Raw genomic sequence first — 17,330 nt, 5'->3', positions numbered from 1 at the left:
TGCTGCTTCACGCCCACATCTCGCGGTGGGACTTAAAAGAGGACACGCCCGGGTTGGGGAGATGTCCTCGATAACATTTCACTTTTCAAGCTTTTCAGAAGATAACCCCGCTAGAGACATCCCGTGCCACTTCCCGTACCTTTTTTGACCTTGGAGAAGAATAGAAAACAAACATTCCAACATGGGTGGAGGAAGTCAGCCCATGGGGCTCGGCTACTGGAAGGATGCCATGAAGAATACCCCCAAGGAGGTGCTGAACTACAACCTCGCTTACGCGGTCTTGTGCTTTGGTTTGATGGTAAGTCGCAGTCATATAATTCACAGCAGCTTTACTGAGGCAGATCATGCAGGGAACGGCTCGTGGACTAGATGAAGGCCTGGTCTCAGGCACCATTTCGCAGAAGAGCTTCATCAGCGAATATGGCCTGACCGTGCTCGAGGACAAGTCCAACGCCGCTGCTGTAGCTCAGAAGACTGGCAACATCGCAGCTATGGTCCAGATCGGCAGCGTGGCCGGCGCCTTGCTGGCATTCATTGTCAGTGACCGAATTGGTCGTATTTGGGCCACGCGCCAGCTCACCCTCGTCTGGATCATTGGAACGGTTGTTTATGTAACCGCCAAGGGCAACTATGGCCAAATTTTGGCAGGCCGCTTTGTCATGGGACTCGGTATCGGCCAGACCACAGTCGTGGCTCCAACGTCAGTGGTTTGCACTCTTCCCAGGATCCTCAAAACTGACCTTCCTACAGCTATTTGGCTGAGATTGCTCCTCGCTCGATTCGTGGACTTTGCATCTGTATTTTCTCGGGTTCTGTGTACCTGGGCATTATGCTTGGCTACTTCGCCAATTGAGGGACTTCTTTGCATATTGCCAGTTCCAGCGCGCCAGTGGTTCATTCCGAACATGATGCATATCATATTTGCGGGCGTCATCTTCATCGCGAGCTTCTTTGCCCTGGAATCGCCCCGTTATCTCTGCAGGAAGGGGGACTTTGAAGGCGCTGCACTTGTCATGACGAAGCTGAGGAACCTACCCTCCGATCACGTCTACGTGCAGGCCGAACTGATTGATATCAAGGATCAACTTGAGCGCGAAAGGGAAGCAACCCTGGGATCTGCATGGTTCGGTCCTCTAAAAGAGCTAGTCCTCATTAAGTCGAATCTCTATCGATTCATGCTCGGTTTCGCGGCGCAAGTGTTGGGTCAGTGGTCTGGAGGCGGATTCATCACCATCTACGCCCCTCAATTCTTCACCATCCTCGGAACCACAGGCCAGTCGGAGAAGCTCTTTGCCACCGCCGTCTTTGGCGTGGTCAAGTTTGCTTCGGCCCTCATCTGTGCCTTTTTCCTCGTCGATTTCCTCGGCAGGAAGCGCGCACTGGGAGCCGGCATCACCCTTCAATTGGTCTCGGTTCTCTACGCTGCCATCTTCCTGACCGCGGTACCGCAAATTACGAAGGTCGACACTAAAACTGGCGCCACCGTCCCACTCACGGGTGCGGCTCACCACGCGGCGACAGGCGCCATCGTATTTATCTACTTCTCGGGTGTCGCCTGGGCGCTTGGGTGGAATTCCATTCAAGACTTGATTGGTGCCGAGATTTTCCCTCTGCGCGTCCGTTCCTTGGCCAACTCGTTGATTATGTGCATTCACTTCGTCAACCAGTATGGCAGCTCCAAGGCCGTCCCGCTGATGTTGTTACCCGGATCCCTCGCCCCGAGTGGAACGTTCTGGTTTTTCAGCGCCGTCACCTGGCTTGGGCTGGTATGGGTGTGGTTCTTCTTGCCAGAGACGGCTGGCAAGTCATTGGAGTCAATGGACGAGAAGTTCTCTCTACCTTGGTATCTGATCGGGCGCAAGGGTGCAGAAATGTCCAGGGGCCGTGGTGCGGTCGCTGAAGCTACGGAGAACGGTGGCGATTTGGACAAAATTTCTGCCGTCCAAGCCGAACATGCGGGTGCCCTTTGACTGGAGCTCTGAAGCTCTATGGTCCAATATTGCTAGTGATTTTACAAACATCTTTCAATTAGCCAGAAGGAGTCTGCGATCGAGCTCCCAGATATGGACATCGGATTGAAGGACCTCTTCCATTTGGATATGGTACTATGAGACCTGTCCACATGCCGAATGAAAGCAGATTGCTCGTGGCATTGGGTGGGATACCGGCCGTCAAGATTGATCCACGGAGTGTCTCGTGTGAGCTCTTAACATTGAATTGCAGATTGATAATTATCCGAGCTATTGATCTTTCAATGTGTCTGTGCTGCGAGTTGTCAAAGCTACTTATCTTCAATCGTACTCATGGAATGCTGCAACCAGCCAATCAAAACCACTGTAACGCAGTTCGAAACGGCTTTCAAGAATTCGTGGGCGAGCAGATAGATCATGGACGTGTACTTGCCATCGCACCAGCAACCGCTGGACCAAAAGCCAATCCTGGAAGAACAACTCGGATTCAGGCAAGGGCAGCAGGTCTTGTTGGACCAAAATGCTCGTTTATACGTCAGGCCAGCTGTGGCAGGTCGCGCCAGGCCATCTCTGCAGCGCTTCGTCTACCAAGAAGCATCTCTCGAGGGCCCACGAAGCTAATTACGGACAGCACGACTCGTCGGCACAGTTTGAGGTGGGACAAGCATGGCTTTGTGCTGATTGCCGCCTCCTTGAAGAATCCTACGTGAACCTTCACTCTGGCTAACACTCTGCTCAGCCATCTCTTGTCGACCTCGGGTGCAGATCTAGTGGTCTCAGGCCTACCTTCTACTTTCAGCTAGGACTAAAGATGTTGTACATCCCCTGGAAAAAGACCCGATAGCAGGAGCGCCACTACGTCAAGCTTCGGGTTGAACATCAGTTGCGGCTACAAACCACTCATCCACCACAGTAGAGTATCACGTAAAACCTCACCTAGAGATAGTTCAGACTTTCCTGATCATGTATCAGCCACTTTAGGTTAATTAACATTCTCACGGTGTAGCATCCGTTGCTGACAAGTGTTAAAGTAGGTGTGTCGCCTTGAGTTGAGATTGATGTAAGCAAGTGACCGAAACTCTGATCAGCAACAACGCCGCAACGGTTGGCACTAGACTTCTTTGGGGTTCGGTCACCGCCCCCTCCTAAACCGCACAGCATTGTCAGGTCTCATCTTTCCGGAGATATGGCGAAGAACAAAGGTGGCTGGCCATGGAAACATCAACACGAAAAGCTTCTTCGAGCAAGTCGGGCGGCAAGCACTTGGCGTGGAAGAAAAGACGACTGAAAGAACAACCCTCCACGACCCTGGTAGTGTTCGCGGTCAAGCTGAATGTCCACTCTGAACGGGCGATGTTCTCGAACATTACGATGAAACGCTTTTCCCACCTCTCGAAAATCTACATATTTTCTCCGCATCGGACCCTAGACCTACGTTGTCCTCCTCAGCCACTTCATCCCACTTCGATCTTCCTTCATTGCACCTGTCCCCTCGAGTTCCCAGCCTCTCGGAACGTCATCGATTCCTTCGTGTCGACTCTGGCTCTCGACTTCGAGAGCGCAGACACCTTTACAGCTCTTTACCAGGTCCCGCGAATCTTATGAGAAAATGTCTAAAACGAGCCACAGCGTTGGCGAGAAGTGGTTGTAGCTTTGGAAGAAGAGACACGAGATACAAGGCACTGTTGACCATGGCGGCGTCAATGATATCAGCCAATACATGGACAAGTTATGGCTGTTGCCAATTTTGAATAGATGAGATGGCAGGCGATGGGAAGATGATTGAGTTATTTAGGATCAATGCCAGCGGAGCACATGTTTTTAATACGTCCGTCGATTTTCCAGCAAGTGAGTGCACTCATTGCCCCCGCTTGGCTCAAGGCCAAACAGCCGTGTACAGGCCTGTGTCTTCAGTATCTCTCCCAGCGGACCACCCCACTTGGAGGCGTGACTATACCACTCTTTCCTGCAGACCCCAGCTTTGAAGAGTAGCTTTTCCAGCGACATGAGTCCGACAATGCGGATTTCACACTTGTCCCTGGTTACCAGGATATATATACGATGGAGGGATCAAGAACGACAGATTGACCTTTTGAACCCGTCAGAGAGTCAATTATTTGATAATAGATGCCAACACCTACTAGATTCACTTCCTCGGAGGTGAAGGCCAAGCACCTGATTCGCCCACATGGTCATCGTCCCCATACTCATGACCATCACTATCTCCCGAATCAACATCGTGACATCTACATTCTCCAGAAGAATATCATCTGCAACCTCTTGGAGTTCTTCCTGGCGCCGCTCCTCCTGTCGACGCCGGACCAACCACAATCCCAGTAAGGCGAGGTCATAAGATGCTTTCAGCATCCCGCCCAGGACAAACACGGCTCCAAAGTGTCCCTTCTGCGCCAGGGAGCCCGCGATAATGGGACCACCGCCCTGGGCAATAGTCTTGACCGTATTCACCACGCCCATGACCTTGGTACGTTCCTCAGGCCGGACTACTTGAGCCAAGAACACCGCACGTGGCCCTTGATCCATCGTGGATAGGGCCGCGCACAATGAGCAGAGCACAAGACAATTCAAGCGTCGGTGCTAGTGGGAGGAAGGTGATGATGACGGCTGAGGGAAGGTGCGTTAGAACCATCGTGGGTAAGAGCCCAAGCCGTTTGGAGATGGGCGACGCTAGGAGGGAAGAAATCGCGCTGAAAAGGAATGGGATGGCCATAAGGGAGGAAACGAGGCTGATCGGTGCTTCGAAGCGAGAGTATAGATAGTAGCTTAGTAGGGTACTGTTTGGTAGCAACAAAAAGTGCCTAAATTGGCCTCCGAGTGCTTGACTTCTTGCTTGGGAGCTTGGAGAGGGGAAGGTTACAAGCAGGCGGGAGGGAGGACACTGAACCGAGACGAATCAACAAGAGGAGGGAAAGCTACGAAAGATTCGCGACAAGGAGACTTACAAGGCGATAAGACCACTGGCGAAGGAGTCGACTGCAAACATCAGACAGAGCTTCCAGAGAATGAACCGCGTCGATGGTGAGAGGCTCGGAACAAAAGCTCGCACTACTCGATTCACTTTAATCATGAAAGTTCTCTTGATGCTGGCCGTGCCAGGCGACCTCGTGACGGCTGGAGCTTCATCGTCCTGTAACATCCCGCTGCCATCCCCCGACTTCTTGCCGATCATCGTGTCGTAGATGACGGTCACTGGCTTCTCGTTCATCGTTGGCGCTCTTCGTCTGCGCCGTTTTTAATCGAGCTCGCAGGTCTTACTCAGCCTGATCGACACGACGAGTTTGATCAAACCGATGAGGGTGTATAGAATGAAAATACCTCGGTAAGACCGTTACTCTGTCCTGCCTAGCAGTTTCTGCAAGCCGGCGACAGTCCAGCCCGCGGAACATGCCCCAACTGATACGCCCAACGTGCCGGCGACGATATGCCAGGCGAAAACGTCCAGCATGTCATGGTTCGAGGAAAAGGAGCTCAGCATCCGTTCCTCCACTGCACGGAATGGTCCAATTTCATTTCCAGAGGGACTGATGACGCCAAAGACGCCGCAGCCAGAAGAATCCAGTAGTTGCTCGCCAAGGAAAACACGACGCCGTTGACAATCATTAGCGCCGATCCGAGGACGATTGTGCGCCGTCAACCAAACCAGTCGGCCCAATCAGTCAGGATGAGGCTCAACAAGACATCACCAACCAGAGTCAGAATCAGAGTCATAAACAACGCAACGCGGACATCAGAATGGCCTATGGTGGAGAGTAAGACCGCAAGAATTAAGCCGGTCGAGCCAGAGGCGGACGTTCGCAGGATGCGGGATAGAAACGAAATATGTGTGTCGCGGGAGACCTAGCGCAGCGTGTGAATGCCCAAGAGAGGCGCTTAGCTTCTGTAGGGGCAACATCCTCGAGATGGCCCGACGATGCCCGAATTCGGATGGTTGACCTGAGCGTGAGGAGCTCTCGGTGGGCAGACAGACCAGCTTGGTGGGAAAAACTGTGGCTGATTGTTCATTCCCGTGGTCATACTCCCACTGGACAGTCTTCCCTCCAAGCTTAGTCGGCCGAGGTATACTCAAGATGGCCGAATAACCGCGGCCGAAGTCAGGTTAAAACCGAGCTTTTGAAATTTCCGTCTCGACACCCTTTGAGGCATTCCATGCAGTTTGAAGACTATAGCGAGAAAGCGATTGTTGAGGTTGTCGAAGAAATTAGACTTCTTCAAAGGACGTTTTTGATAAGTACGGATGTACCGATGCATCTCAATAGTCGAGGTCGTTATAAGTTATATAGCAACATTTTCCCGAGCACAGCACGCTGGCTTGTCGGGCGTTACAGTCCTTGCGGTGCAGAATCTGCCACTGAAAAAATGGGTCATCGTGCTCCTCATGGGGTGATTCATGAAACGAGTGAATGTCGGCATCCCTGGCTCGAAGCAGACGAATAAAGTCTCCGCGAGAGAGGGGGAATTTACAAGTGCAAGCTGCTAATGGTGGAGAGATCCCGAGAAGGGTTCATCATCTATTATTTACTAGCATCGTGTACGCGGCGTTGCGTAGGCAGGTCAAGAAAGGGTCCCATGGGTCCAGTGAGAAACGGCTCGGGGGTGCACAATCACAGGGCGAGGGACACCAATCCGGTGGAGGACAAGGCTTGCTTTTGTCACGCTTTGCTTCTCACAAATCACCGCGTAACGATCAGGCTCATTGCACCCGATACAAATCGATTCTCTGAGTACGACGCGCGTCCATTGTGGCGTATGCGAATTGACCGTTGCAGGGACAAGGGGTTTGAAAAACGTTGGGAGACTTGAATGATCACCCTCATTATTGGTGAGAGGTACAGAACGTTATGGTTCTGGTCGAACACTCTCTCGCTCGCGCAGTTCATACGATTACGAATGTGAGATTGGTTTTGAATAAGGGCAGGAGTACCAAGGCAATTAATTATACCATGGTTGGAGCTGTGGTGTGCGCACAGGCGTCAGACAAATAGTTTTCCTGGGCCGTGAGACCAGTCATACCCACTTGGACAAAGATGGCCATGCTCCGAAGCATTATCTCGGCACACTTGTTGTAGCCAATTTACACGACAGTCTTCCCCGTTGAGCCAGAAAGCCACAGGTGCAAACTTGTTAGCCTGGCAGCCCTGACATCTATCTGAAGCTGGGCAATTGGCGTAGACGGTATGACGGTAGCCGATATCTCGAAACCTAGTACGCAGCATCAGTAAGCAGTATCATACAAGCAGGGCTTCCACCCAGTGGTTTCAAACCAATGGATTCTGGAGGTGTTCTCAAAAAGCCCCAGCGCGATGCTGTGGACCGGTGCATCTCCCCATCGTTCATAGAAAAACCCATTCGAGCGATCCAGAGGTTGAAAATAAGACTCGTAGACAGGACTCCGCCAGAATTCGAGGTCGCCAATTTCGAAATTACTCCAGAAATGGCACGTGCTTACCCATTAGCATGGGCGTTGAGTTTTGGTCGCCATGTGCTGTCATTTAGCCAATTCCAAGCCATACGGTGGCTGAGATGTTTGGGGTTTGCGGCGATGAAGTCAAGTGTCCGCGGCCATAGAGACGGCAGGGTAAGGGGATCGTCGTATATGTTGATTGTAAATCCGTAGACTTTGTTGTTATCCGACATATATTGAAACACGTCGTATTCGACGGAGCAAAAAAACCTAGGGCGAGTTTGGCCATCAGCACGACGTACCCAGAGAGCCTGCCAGAGGAACTTCGTCCGAGAAGGACCTACTCTATCCACGGTTCCACGCGCCAGTAATACTGAATGTTGTCAAGCGCGGGATGTTTGTAGAAAAAGCCCGAATACCACCGACACATCTGGTGATAGCTCAAGTCTGACGCATGTTTGACCCCTTGAGAATGCATCTCCTCCATCCTTTGTGCCATTATATCCCGATCGACCGAGTAGGGGACATCCCAATGCTCCGCAGGGATCTGTTCTATGGTCACAAGTAATGAGAATCAGTTGTCATAGGCGGAAGCGATGCTTCCCAGGATTGAAGATACGAAGAGCCACATAAAAAGGCTTAGTCCGATCTGTCGTAGTAGAGACGGCGAAAGCGCTTACCATAAAAGCACGGCGCCTGGGTCTCCAAGGCTGTCCGACGTTTGAACTCGTCAGTGAAGGGATTGTTATTGAAGAAGATCCAGGGGTATTGAAATTTCGAATTGAAGTTTTGCTCGATCTGACGCATGGAGTAAACAATACCGTCCAATTCTTCATTTCGAACCAGAGCGATGAACGTCGAGTCGTTGCGTGACGGCTTACGGTCGCCAACGTCGTCAGGGTGTAAGAGCGCCGTCATTGTAAATGGCTCGTCCATCGCTGCGCAAGAATACGGGATCACGTCAGAAGAAGATTCAGTGGGGAGAAGGCGGTGTCAGGAGGGCGCGTACGTATGTGTGCTGACCGCAGGAGAAGGTCCCCCGAGCTCATCAAACTGTCAACCCCCAAATACAACAAAGACAAAAAACCAACCAATACCAACAGGAGATAGACGAGCTGTCGTCGACGTCGCGGCGGTAACATGTTCCAAGATACTTTGAGGTCGCCAAAGAGAAAGCTTCGTTGTCTGGGACAATAGTATCTACAAATATTTCTTAGTAGCGGGCCAACGAGCATTCGCGTCTGCGCCAACAACACATCAATGCTATCTGAGAATCCAGGTCAACGAACAGAATAAGCATCATTCAGAGAAATAAAGGATGTTATGAAGGATGGCCGGACCTTGTCAGGTGGAAGGAGTCGATGCTTTATCGACTTTGGTTGTATGCGGGCCGCTCCCCGACCAATAGTGGGAAATGTGGCTATATAAAAGCAAGCCTTGTCGCCTCTGATTCAAACACTGGTCTCAGCTGTGTGCAGACGATGACGCGTGGATTTAAGATCACACGGGCAGGCCGCTCGGGCGGAAGGTGCTCGGGTTCGGTCACTTGTGACGTCAGCATGCTCTGAGCGCTGGCCAACCGCACAATATCAGGTATAATGTCGTCTTAATACGGATGACTGAAGTCAGACGCAGCGCATTTTCTCTATTGGTACAGCCTATTTGGACGACTACCTTTCAGTCCTGGCTAAGAGTGTCGGAGAGGCTCGACTAGGTGATCACACCAAATACGGTGGAAAGAAATTAATGCTCAGTCCCACTCAGAGAGACACCACAGGGGATGATGGTTATCTCACTTGGGACTTCAGGTGCGAGAAAACAATGTTGCCGTGATTCGTAAGATCGCGCAGCTACATGTCAGTTTAGCTTACTGGCAATATAAACAGTTACATTCGATGGGGAAAACGGGGTTGCCTGTTCAAGCGACCGCACGAGACAATATAGTGTTCGTCGGCGGCCCTCCACCCCCCAATAGCAGCATTTTCTTCCGCGAATTCTCTGTAGGATGTGCCAAAGGGGAAGATTTACTTGCTTGCTCAGCCTCATGGCCTCGCTTTCCTCGACTTGTTCTTCAATGAACATAAGCTAAGTAGTATCGTCGAAGATCCCGGGGCAAGTTTCACGTTGTAAGTAACAGCCTTCAACGATTTGCGTTTGCAGGCTCATCCGACACGGCGTGTGGTCCGTTCAAGTGGCTGACATCAACTTTTGCAGCATTCAACTTTGACTGTTCGCTTTTTTGCCAAACGACAGAATATCCAAGCGTCGATCAGTTTCACTGAAAAGCGCATGCAGAATTGGTGAGGCGATCCTGAAGGACAGCGTCCACTGATTCCATAGTGAGTCCCAGAGCATAAGAACGGTCTCGAGGGTGGTTCCTGCGATCTCGGCCGTCATAGTGCCAAGAAAGAGTCTGTACATTAGGCAGGGCCGGTCTGGATAGAGGCGGTAAAGGATCGTGGCAAGATGAGGCCAGAATTCGGCGACGACGTCGAATGCACCGGTTCCAGAGACGTGAGGGTTAGCAGACAAACTTAGCCTCAAACAGAGCAAAGGCACATGATTGAAAGCGTACCCCAAACAAAGCGCAGGACAAACTCATAAGTGGCATCCTTTTCGTGCTGGAAATTCAGACTGATCGCCATGGCTGATTGCGTAATAACGATAGCCCGGGTGTGATGTGCGGCACTGATAGGACTTATTTTTCTTCGAAGGAAGAGTTCAAAGATGTACGGAGTACATGGCGCCGAATATCTGTCATCACAGAGTGATGACGTCCCCATTGGTGGCATATGGTGATGGTGTGGGATCATAGGTGGCTTGAGTGTCGCCGAACCGAAAGCTACGGCGAGGAATGGATAGGCCGCGGAACCCAAGAGAATGACCTTGCAACCTGCAGCGACGTGATGATTGATGAAAGTACATTGTTGTATTGGGCTCAGACGATCAAATGACAACGACATCGTTTTGTGCGCATGAGAATCCTTTCGACAACGTAGAGCTTGATCAGAAAAAGAATCACCATGATGATGGTCAGGATCAATGCCGAGAAAGGAGCCATTGCGGAGACGAAGTCATTGACAAGCTGATCGAGATGGGGTCCGTCGAAGTCATCATGCTGATGAGCACGGCGCTCTGGATTCTGTCGCCATGTCATTAAGATAGATTCGTCAATTGCGCATTGGCCGTTCAGGCAGTGCTTGATCGAAGGGAAGCGTGAAGGTCTCGCTGTCTGTTGGCTGAGCACACTCACAGCCGCCGAGACCATGGGACTAACCCAGCGATAGTCCAGATATGGGATGCAGACGCGGTCGGTGTATCGAAGAATTGTGCAGGGTCCACCATGCAAATGTCGTGGAACCACAAACCATCCCTGGTGGATCTACGGCAGTTAGTAAGCCATCCACCCAGTGCCTCCATCCTGCCCCATGTGGTTTAAATTGAACAGAACGGAGATCAAGTACTTTATGTGTGGTCTGTCAATTCCATTAATGCCCTGGGTCTCAGAGTGGCCTCCCTCCTCGTTCCTTGTAAGTTCTCCCAATCTCAAGGTTAAAATTTGACTTCCATTTTCAACTGTCTCAAGATATATTTGGCCATAGGCCTGGTTCTCCGTTGCTGCTACTAGCCCTTCTAATTATTCCACCTGTTCTCACCTGGTCGACTGCAGTGTTTGAACCTGATCCCTAACTTCTACAGACACGCCTTCTAATCTTCCGCTCAATGCAATGCCCGTCGCCCCGCCATTCCGTAATCTGAGGCACCATCAACAGATTCTACCAGGACCATGACATTGTCACTAGCGCAGTTCGCCATTATCCAATCTCAAGGCCCCTCGGATGCATTTCCGGTGGCAACCAATTACATATCTCAGCTACGAGGCAATTTGCGGTTCCTGGGCTGACTTGAATTGGATGGCGAGTACCTTCTCTTCGCTGGGTGGGCCCCCAGGAAGTCAATGTAGAGGATTCGACGTAACAATGGTAGCACGGGTAGTAATGCGACTGTGGCTAGTTGCCACTGTTACGCCGCTTTTAGGTGCAGATGTCACGGATATGAGATTATGCTCGGACTAGAGATGTTGATCATTCTTCATTATATTGTTATTGTTCTCCGCCACACTCATGGCTCCCATCCTGCCCATCTATATACCTGTTCCCAGCGGTGGACTACTGAGAATGTAGTAACAATGATGACCAAGAAATGACTAATCTTTCTCCTCGTCATTCCGCATCTGAAGGTATCTGGTTCCAATCTTCAACAGTTGGTAGTTTGAGTCAACAGATCAATGCTGAGTTGACGTGTGGGAAATAGCTATATGCACCTTGCTGGTACTGTAGCGTTCTGGTAACGAACACGAGATGTATATTTCTGTAAGGTGAAAACAACCGAGACATAGTCCACAAGACCCTACGTCTCAGCATACAAAAGCTGTCGCAGGCAGCCTTGGAAGATGATATAAGTCGAACCCAATTGACGAATGGGAAGGAGCCGCCCGCGGACAACGAGGGGCGTGTTGCTTCTCGAACGCGTCATCACATCCGGGAATTTCTCGTTTTGAGAATGACTTTAAGTCTAGCATCCTCTTCTACAAAAACATCTTTTTGTGAGCATTATCCCATCCATGTTATGCTTGTAAATTCCGGACTGCGTAGTGTCCTTCGAGACTCAGCTAGTCCTTCTTTTCAAGAGAATCCTTTGCATTATTTCCAGCCCGATTCTTTTATGTTCAAGGGGAAAATGGCGACCCACGCTGGTCAAGCCCCTAGTTGGCGCCACTGCACCCCTTTTTCGAGAATGTCGAGAGTGTTCCGTCAAATATTATTATCGGTCGTTGGAACCTTCGCCGCCATGTTGGTGCCCTTGATTTGACATATTGGAGAGCCAATCTAATTGATGTTATAGTGGATTTCTTTGCAGTTTGGAACGTGTCCTGGGGTTCCTGGTTGCAAACCCTCCCGACATGTTCCAACGGACTCTCAACAACGGTGCCCAAAATAAAATCCCGGAGCATTTCGATTTCGCACACTGGCCCACGGATGCCACGGCAGATAAAAGACCAATCCACTGCCATTCTCACAACGACTACTGGAGGAAGATCCCACTGTACTCGGCAATCGACTCTGGTTGCAGCAGCGTTGAAGTCGATTTATGGCTTGTTGATACTGAGGTATATGTAGGGCACAGAAGATTGACGCTGACCTCGGAGCGCACCTTAAGCAATTTGTACCTCGACCCCCTGCTGAGGCTGTTAGAAATGCAGAATCCGATATCTCCTTTTTATTCAGACAAAGAATATCCACTAGAACCGAACGAGAACTACCCTCTCAACGGCGTTTTCGACACCGATCCGACACAGACTCTTATTCTTCTGGTCGACTTCAAGTCCTATGGTCCAGGTATCTGGTGGGAACTACGATCACAATTATCGCCGCTTCGAGACAGAGGCTACCTAACCTATTTCGACGGCACAGATATCGTGGAAAGGCCAGTCACGGTAGTCGGAACTGGGAACGCGCCGTTCGAGTGGCTGACAGCAAATGAAACGTATCGAGATGTGTTCTTCGACGCACCATTAGCTGAGCTGGCGGATTATTCCTTGGTGTGGCCGAATCCTAATCGCGCTAAAGACCCATCACCATCTTGTCAAAAACGACATCCTGGAATTCTGGGCACTACGCCTAAGTCCCGATCAGTCTCAGGAACCACAGCATGTGAGGAAAGGCAAGACGGTAACGGAGAAAATGGCATGGGGAGAGTTTGGCCTGTGACTGACCAAAGCAATCTCCTCTACAACACGTCTAATAGTTATTACGCCTCCGTCAGCTTTACGGAGTCCATTGGGCGCATTTTTGGGTCTAGATTAACCCAAGACCAGCTCCAGCTAATTCGGAGTCAGATTCGAGGAGCTCATCGACGAGGTCTGAAGGTGCGCTATTGGGGTATTCCGCAGTGGCCGATCGGACTTCGGAATCATATATGGCATATTTTGATGCGGGAAGGTGCAGACGTCCTCAGTGTAGACGACTTGTACGGAGCAACACAGACTGATTGGAGAAGGGAACGGAGTCGATCAGGATGATAGGAGCCATTGACAAACAGCCATACTCTCAGCGGACGGCGCTAGACAAATCATTCAACTCACCCTCGCTCCCTTGGGGGTTTAATTTCATGACTTTCAATTTCAACTACATTTCAATTTGAATGCTTGTAGTTGCACTTACGAAGGGTACAGAGCATCGTTCAGGTAAGCTTATTAGGCAAAAGCTTACGGAGTACGTTGACACAAATCGACGGACGCGCGGCCATGTAGAATTTTGGGTTGGTTCTAACACTACACAGGGTTAGGATCGAATATTTTTGATGGTAATGGATCCCGGCTTCGAAAGAAATACTTCTAGTGTGGCCGCATATGTTGGACGACAAAAGAAGACAGATATTTAAACCCATGCCACTTACCCCTGCGAAGATGCCCATACCAATCCTTGACATCTTCAAGACCACTCTGATCGCATTCGATGAATAAGATTCGCCATGAGTTCAAAATCGGAGGAAATTTACTACAGCATCAAAAATGTCGAACCAATGATCATAGCACAAATACAAGAGCGGTGCAGAGAAAAGCGGCCTAGACAATGTAGTTCACTGTTATGAACTCTGCCAACGGCGAGGCAAATCTCGTTCAGTCGCGGTCTTCATTGGAGAGATTGGAAGCCTTATTCGGCAAAGGCAACGTTTTTCGGTCCATGAAGAACTTGAGGAGCATGAAATATTGTACATGAACTAAAGTCTAGCCCTGGGCAGAGAAACAAGAAGTCCGAAAGAGATGGGACTTCAAAATCACCGAACGAAGGCATTGAGAGTGGGAAGAACACAGACGAATGGCATAGTCTCTCGAGGGGCAGATGTAAGGAATTTGACAGAGATATGCACTTTCGCAAACCGAAAGTGGAGGGAAAGAAGATAAAGTCGTTCGATAGAGAATCAAGATCGTTGCTGTGAGTTCTGAAATGGTTGAACTTGTCTGGTTGGTGATCCAGTTTCCGGCTGAGTTCGTTCCGTAGGTCTCTGAGTCGGAAGAATTGTAAGAGGACTCTAGGTCACAATCTGTCTTACGAAAAATGGCCAGACGCGACCAACGAATCTTGATATGCCGGCGGAGATTGTGCCAGCACTTCATGGCGATGAATTGCGGATCCGACAACAAGGCAAAAGACAATCTTCCATTCAAGTTGGGTTGCTACCCATATGCTTCGGGAAGTTATCCCTCGAAACCCAAAGGCGATGAGAGCCCCCCCGCTCACCGATCCGAGTCGTTTCCCAATATTCGTTTTGTCCGTCCTCAGAAGGATTTGTACTTTGAGACTTAAATGAGGGTTTATCTGTCTCCTTTCCAGGTCGTCCGGACGTGCCTACAGATCATCCCTTGGAAAGAGTGAATGCAAATAGATTTCCCTTTCTACATGTTACTGAGAAGTGTCGAGAAATTGCCATTCTGCGAGCAAAGAGCCGTGTTTGATGATTCAGCGCCCACGATTGTTTTTACAATCTTCACGCCTTGCAACCCTACTACTTCTGGCCATGTTGAATGGTTCAAAAAACTTGACGGGCACCCTGTCTACGGATGACAACAATTTGGCTGATCAAACGCGATCAAAAAATATCACTCCATCTCTGAATCCACCAGTCGGTCATGCAACTTGATCCTCTGCTACCAACCCTGATGTCTCCGTATGTGCCGGGGACGTGCATGTCTCAATCTTCACGTTCGGCGCCTTGTCGTTCTCCTCAATTCGGACAACCCCGACTCTAGCCACCCATTGTTTCAACGTCTCCCGCGCAATCTCAAGCTGCTCGAAGTGCTCGCGCTGTGTCGCTTCATCGAGGCTCTGACTCGTGATTAGTGCCATCATGATGAATGTCTCGATGATGCTGGGAGGAATATTGCACAGCAGCTGGCCGGTCACTGACCATTTCAGAGCGGTAGCCGCAACAACAAGCCCGACAATCAAAATGATGCCCAAAATGACGGCGTACTCGTGTGCACAGATGTACGACAGCCGACATGACAACCATCGTGCAATGCTGACCTTAGTATTAGTGGCGGCACGGGATCGCACCGCGGTGAGGCCAATGACCGCAAGATTGTCGACGTCATCTGGCCAAGCCTCTGCCATGGCCAGTTCACGGTGCTGGTTCAGCTGAGACTGGAGGTTGTGAAGGACAAAGCCATCATGCATGCCAATGAGGCCTGCGTAGGTCCCGATAATCAACCACCAACTGGAGCTGAAATGTAAGCTTGGCCCAATGGCAACCCAGACAACTACAATCGTCATCAGCAGAACAATACCCACAAGTGTGCCAACCAGGTCGGCATAATACGAGATTGCTCGGTGAAGGCGGTTGACCTTGCAGGGATAGATAGTAATCTCCGCGTTGGGGTCCGTGTCGCCAGTCATTTGACGGAGTTGGAATTCCAGAGCCTCATCGAGCTGGGAGATGTGCAGAAGATGGGCGTTGGTTCGTGCCCGGTTCAGCTCTCTGATGCAAGCGATCATGGCAAAGCAAATCATCATCAAGGCCGATGTCGCAGAGTTGATGTATAGTTGCCAACGCACACTCCAGTCACAATAGCACCCAAAGCCAAGCCAAATAAAGATGCAGACCCAAAACATTGTCAAGGTTACCACATGGCTCAAAAAGCGGCCAGTAAAAAGGATGGCCCTCGTGATCAATCCGTCACGAGGTATTCTGGTTGACCACATCGAATTGTGTTGGATCGCGATATCTCCAGCTGGAATATGATCGGCCACCTCCTGACTCTTCAATTGTCTCAACATGCGCCTAGTGCCAACGGCTCGGGATTGAAAGCTTGCTGCAAGTCTAAAACTGCTCTCGTACGAGTTGAGTTGCTGCCGCATGAGGAGAGAGTCGAAGACGTAGCAGAAAACGGCCTGGACATCTGATATGACAACTTGCCAGTCCTCTGAACCTCCATAGCGAACACCCATGATTGCCCAGAGCAGGACGATAGCTATCGTCGCCAGAAGTGCAAAGCTCGAACCAGAGGCTGCCACAACAACATCAAGCCATCGATCCAAAAGACGGGGCTTCCCTTCGTCGAGGGGGTGGGCGTGGTTGCGGACGCTTGAAACTGCCTCCGGCTCCAAGCCGAGCTCAAAACTCGACACTTCAACGGCCATGTGCTCAGGAATTTGAGCCGTTGCTCTGACCGTTACTGGCTTCCGGGAGCCAGGGGCCGACAAAGCCTCGAGGATTCGGAAGTATAACATGTGGTCCGTCGCATCTGAAAGTGTGCACGTAGACTTCCCAACAAGATCCGAAGCCCTGGGTTCGTCTTCGCTCGTTCTTTTGAATTGAGTTCTTTTCTCTTACTCCCTTCTTATTCTTTCTCTTTTAGTCCCTCATCTATAGGGTGAGGGCTACTTCCCACTGCCTAAGGTGCACCTGTACTCCGCCCGGGTGGGTATCCTCTACACCCAATCGCGTGTTGATCGTTATCGCATCTGAGTGCACTCGAGGAGCGATGTCCCGTGTAGCCAGGTTCAGCAATAGACTTGATAGCTGCCATTAATTCGAGTTGGTAACCTGAGGAGTAGGTGCGCTGGCAGAGTACAATGCGAGTAAAGTCGAGATATTATTTATAGACGTTTAGACGAACAATTTCCAAGTAATCCTAGTCCTAGATGGCGGTGAGTTGAATGCAAGCGTTGACGCAAGTTCCCTTGTCCCCAGCGATGGAAAAAATCCCTCATCTAGGGCCAAATATCAGTCAGACCTCGACTTTTATATCTCCAACGCTACGAGCGAAAGCGCTGGCTTTCTTTTGGCTTTTGGACTTTTGGTGGCCGCGTCATCACTAGACTTTTTTCGAAGGACTTGTCCTCGGCCTACTTGAACTCGTGACAACGATGCCCCCG

At 50.5% G+C, this 17,330-nt stretch overlaps 7 protein-coding genes across 7 annotated transcripts; 2 read left to right on the top strand and 5 right to left on the bottom strand.

Moving 5' to 3' along the window:
• Positions 1-181: 181 nt before the first annotated feature.
• Positions 182-1,970, top strand: PV06_10902 (uncharacterized protein; the record flags this gene model as incomplete). Its single annotated transcript, XM_016412495.1, has 2 exons — positions 182-298; positions 351-1,970. The coding sequence occupies 2 exons, from the start codon at positions 182-184 to the stop codon at positions 1,968-1,970; spliced, it is 1,737 nt and encodes a 578-aa protein (XP_016257220.1).
• A 1,827-nt stretch (positions 1,971-3,797) lies between these two features.
• On the bottom strand, positions 3,798-4,511 carry PV06_10901 (uncharacterized protein; the record flags this gene model as incomplete). The annotated part of the gene is made up of 2 exons (XM_016412494.1): positions 3,798-4,059; positions 4,112-4,511. 2 exons carry the CDS (start codon positions 4,509-4,511, stop codon positions 4,013-4,015), a joined length of 447 nt encoding a protein of 148 aa, XP_016257219.1. The 3' UTR covers positions 3,798-4,012.
• Positions 4,512-4,552: 41 nt separating this feature from the next.
• PV06_10900 (uncharacterized protein) lies at positions 4,553-5,193 on the bottom strand (the record flags this gene model as incomplete). Its single annotated transcript, XM_016412493.1, has 2 exons — positions 4,553-4,724; positions 4,931-5,193. 2 exons carry the CDS (start codon positions 5,191-5,193, stop codon positions 4,553-4,555), a joined length of 435 nt encoding a protein of 144 aa, XP_016257218.1.
• Positions 5,194-6,796: 1,603 nt separating this feature from the next.
• PV06_10899 (uncharacterized protein) lies at positions 6,797-8,834 on the bottom strand. The gene is made up of 6 exons (XM_016412492.1): positions 8,399-8,834; positions 8,070-8,327; positions 7,734-7,941; positions 7,250-7,659; positions 6,999-7,187; positions 6,797-6,938 (listed from the first exon to the last, which is right to left on the bottom strand). The coding sequence occupies exons 1-4, from the start codon at positions 8,622-8,624 to the stop codon at positions 7,431-7,433; spliced, it is 921 nt and encodes a 306-aa protein (XP_016257217.1). The 5' UTR covers positions 8,625-8,834; the 3' UTR covers positions 6,797-6,938; positions 6,999-7,187; positions 7,250-7,430.
• Positions 8,835-9,197: 363 nt separating this feature from the next.
• On the bottom strand, positions 9,198-10,581 carry PV06_10898 (uncharacterized protein). The gene has a single exon (XM_016412491.1). It carries the CDS (start codon positions 10,350-10,352, stop codon positions 9,930-9,932), a length of 423 nt encoding a protein of 140 aa, XP_016257216.1. The 5' UTR covers positions 10,353-10,581; the 3' UTR covers positions 9,198-9,929.
• A 1,285-nt stretch (positions 10,582-11,866) lies between these two features.
• On the top strand, positions 11,867-14,358 carry PV06_10897 (uncharacterized protein). The gene is made up of 3 exons (XM_016412490.1): positions 11,867-12,242; positions 12,295-13,636; positions 13,732-14,358. Exons 1-2 carry the CDS (start codon positions 11,953-11,955, stop codon positions 13,469-13,471), a joined length of 1,467 nt encoding a protein of 488 aa, XP_016257215.1. The 5' UTR covers positions 11,867-11,952; the 3' UTR covers positions 13,472-13,636; positions 13,732-14,358.
• Positions 13,647-17,182, bottom strand: PV06_10896 (uncharacterized protein). Its single transcript, XM_016412489.1, has one exon. The coding sequence runs from the start codon at positions 16,680-16,682 to the stop codon at positions 15,081-15,083; it is 1,602 nt and encodes a 533-aa protein (XP_016257214.1). The 5' UTR covers positions 16,683-17,182; the 3' UTR covers positions 13,647-15,080.
• Positions 17,183-17,330: the final 148 nt, after the last annotated feature.

The sequence above is a fragment of the Exophiala oligosperma genome (genome assembly GCF_000835515.1).
Source record: "Exophiala oligosperma strain CBS 72588 unplaced genomic scaffold supercont1.16, whole genome shotgun sequence".
Lineage (NCBI taxonomy): Eukaryota > Fungi > Ascomycota > Eurotiomycetes > Chaetothyriales > Herpotrichiellaceae > Exophiala > Exophiala oligosperma.
This window is presented reverse-complemented; position numbering and strand designations above follow the sequence as displayed.